This window comes from Rhinopithecus bieti, unplaced genomic scaffold (assembly GCF_001698545.2).
Source record: "Rhinopithecus bieti isolate Rb0 unplaced genomic scaffold, ASM169854v2 scaffold_1034, whole genome shotgun sequence".
NCBI classification, from domain to species: domain Eukaryota; kingdom Metazoa; phylum Chordata; class Mammalia; order Primates; family Cercopithecidae; genus Rhinopithecus; species Rhinopithecus bieti.
In genome coordinates this window covers 1-1,827 of record NW_016803209.1, presented here as the reverse complement: position 1 = coordinate 1,827, position 1,827 = coordinate 1, and the positions used below count along the sequence as shown (strand labels likewise).

Here is a 1,827-nt window from a genome sequence, read left to right as displayed (position 1 = left end):
AGCATCCACAGTAAATTTGACTTTTTAGTTTGATTGAATAATGAGCCCCAGTCTAATTACACATGGCTTCTTAGGCATGCACTCTAATCAGTAAGAATTCAAGTCTTACAGACAATAATCTAGTTAAATTCTGTCCAGAGTTGTTCTTATATTGGTAAGTGATATGTGTACCAAGATTTGTTTTACCTCCAAAACAGATCCCCAATGGGATTAGTCCTCAAAAATAGCAATTTAAAAGCATATCCAAAGCACACATATTATTAGAATCTGCTTTTCTTGGTGCGGGATGTGTTGTTGACATGTGCTGATGTGAGATGTTTCTTTCCACAGAAGTGGGTGGACGGAGGCCTCACCAACGCTCTTCCCATCCTGCCTGTCGGCCGGACTGTGACCATCTCCCCCTTCAGTGGACGACTGGACATCTCCCCGCAGGACAAAGGGCAGCTGGATCTGTATGTTAATATCGCCAAGCAGGATATCATGGTGAGTAATTATGTTCAGTGATATATGAAGAGTCCTGATCTACTAAAAATTTCCACAGATTTCAACGTGTTTCCCAAGCACTGGAAGCTCATTGATAATTGTAGGTAGGGGTTGCATCTTCTCTTTAGTGTATTGTTTAATACTTTACAACATGTATCAGGCATAGGAACTTGGGTTCTTATGGACTGTCAGCATTAAGTCCTTTTGCTGCTTTTATTTTATTTATTTTATTTTATTTTAGCACCCCTCCTACCTTAGCCTCCCATGTAGCTGGGACTATAGATGTGCACCATCTCGCAGGGCTAATTTTTTTTATCTTTTGTAGAGACAGGGTTTCACTAGGTTGCCCAGGCTGATCTCAAACTCCCTGGCTCAAGTGATTCTTCCATCTTGGCCTCCCAAAGGATTACAGACATGCACCATGCCCGCCCGTTTTTGCTGCTTATTAACTCTTTTTCACATCAATAAACTTGGTAGGATATCAGAGCAATTTTTTTCTTCTTTGAGACAGGATGTTGCTCTTTCCCCTAGGCTGGAGTACAGTGGCAAGATCATGTCTCACTGCAGGCCCAGGTAATCTTGCCGCCTCAGCCTCCCAAGTACCTGGGACTGCAGGCACGTGCCACCACACCTGACTACCTTTTTAAAAAATTATTTGCAGAGACAAAGTCTCACTGTGTTGCCTAGGCTGGTCCCAAACTCCTGGGCTCAAGTGATCCGCCTGCCTTGGCCTCTCAAAGTGCTGGGATTACAGGCCTCAGCCACCACGCCTGGCCCAGAGCAATTTTAAATAAAATCATTTATTTGCTTAGAAAGATGGAAGTAATGAAATATATAAAATAGTCGAGAAAACTTAGGGACCCAAATGAATAATTGACATAAAAATACTGATTGCCTTAATCTAGTCTAATAGTTTTCCACGTGGGATGATATCGTACCCAGACATTTTTGGTTATCATGTCCCAGTTGTGCCCCTGGCATCTGGTAGGTAGAGGCCAGGAATGGTGTTAAACATCCTGCAGTGCACATGACCATCACACAATTAAGACGTCGCGGCCCCAAATGTCAGCAGTACCAAGGCTGAGAAACCCTCCTTTACTGTATCAGTGGAGGTAACTTCTGAAGTGTAAATTTTTCCTACTGATTTTTTTGTTACTGCTAATTGTATCTGTGATAAGAAAACCTAGATTATAAAAATAGTGTATATTTTCCTGTACTGCAATATCCTACAGCTTAAATTTCAGTCTTTTATTCTAGTTGTCCCTGGCAAACCTGGTGAGACTCAACCAAGCCCTTTTCCCCAAGCAAGAGGAAAATGGAATCTCTGTATCAATGTGGTTTTGA

At 42.0% G+C, this 1,827-nt stretch overlaps 1 protein-coding gene across 1 annotated transcript; it reads left to right on the top strand.

Annotated features, from left to right (window-relative positions):
* Positions 1-330: 330 nt before the first annotated feature.
* On the top strand, positions 331-1,821 carry LOC108527647 (patatin-like phospholipase domain-containing protein 4; the record flags this gene model as incomplete). Its single annotated transcript, XM_017869048.1, has 2 exons — positions 331-483; positions 1,741-1,821. Coding segments are annotated over 2 exons (234 nt in total), but the record flags the coding sequence as incomplete, so codon positions are not given.
* Between the last annotated feature and the right edge of the window lie 6 nt (positions 1,822-1,827).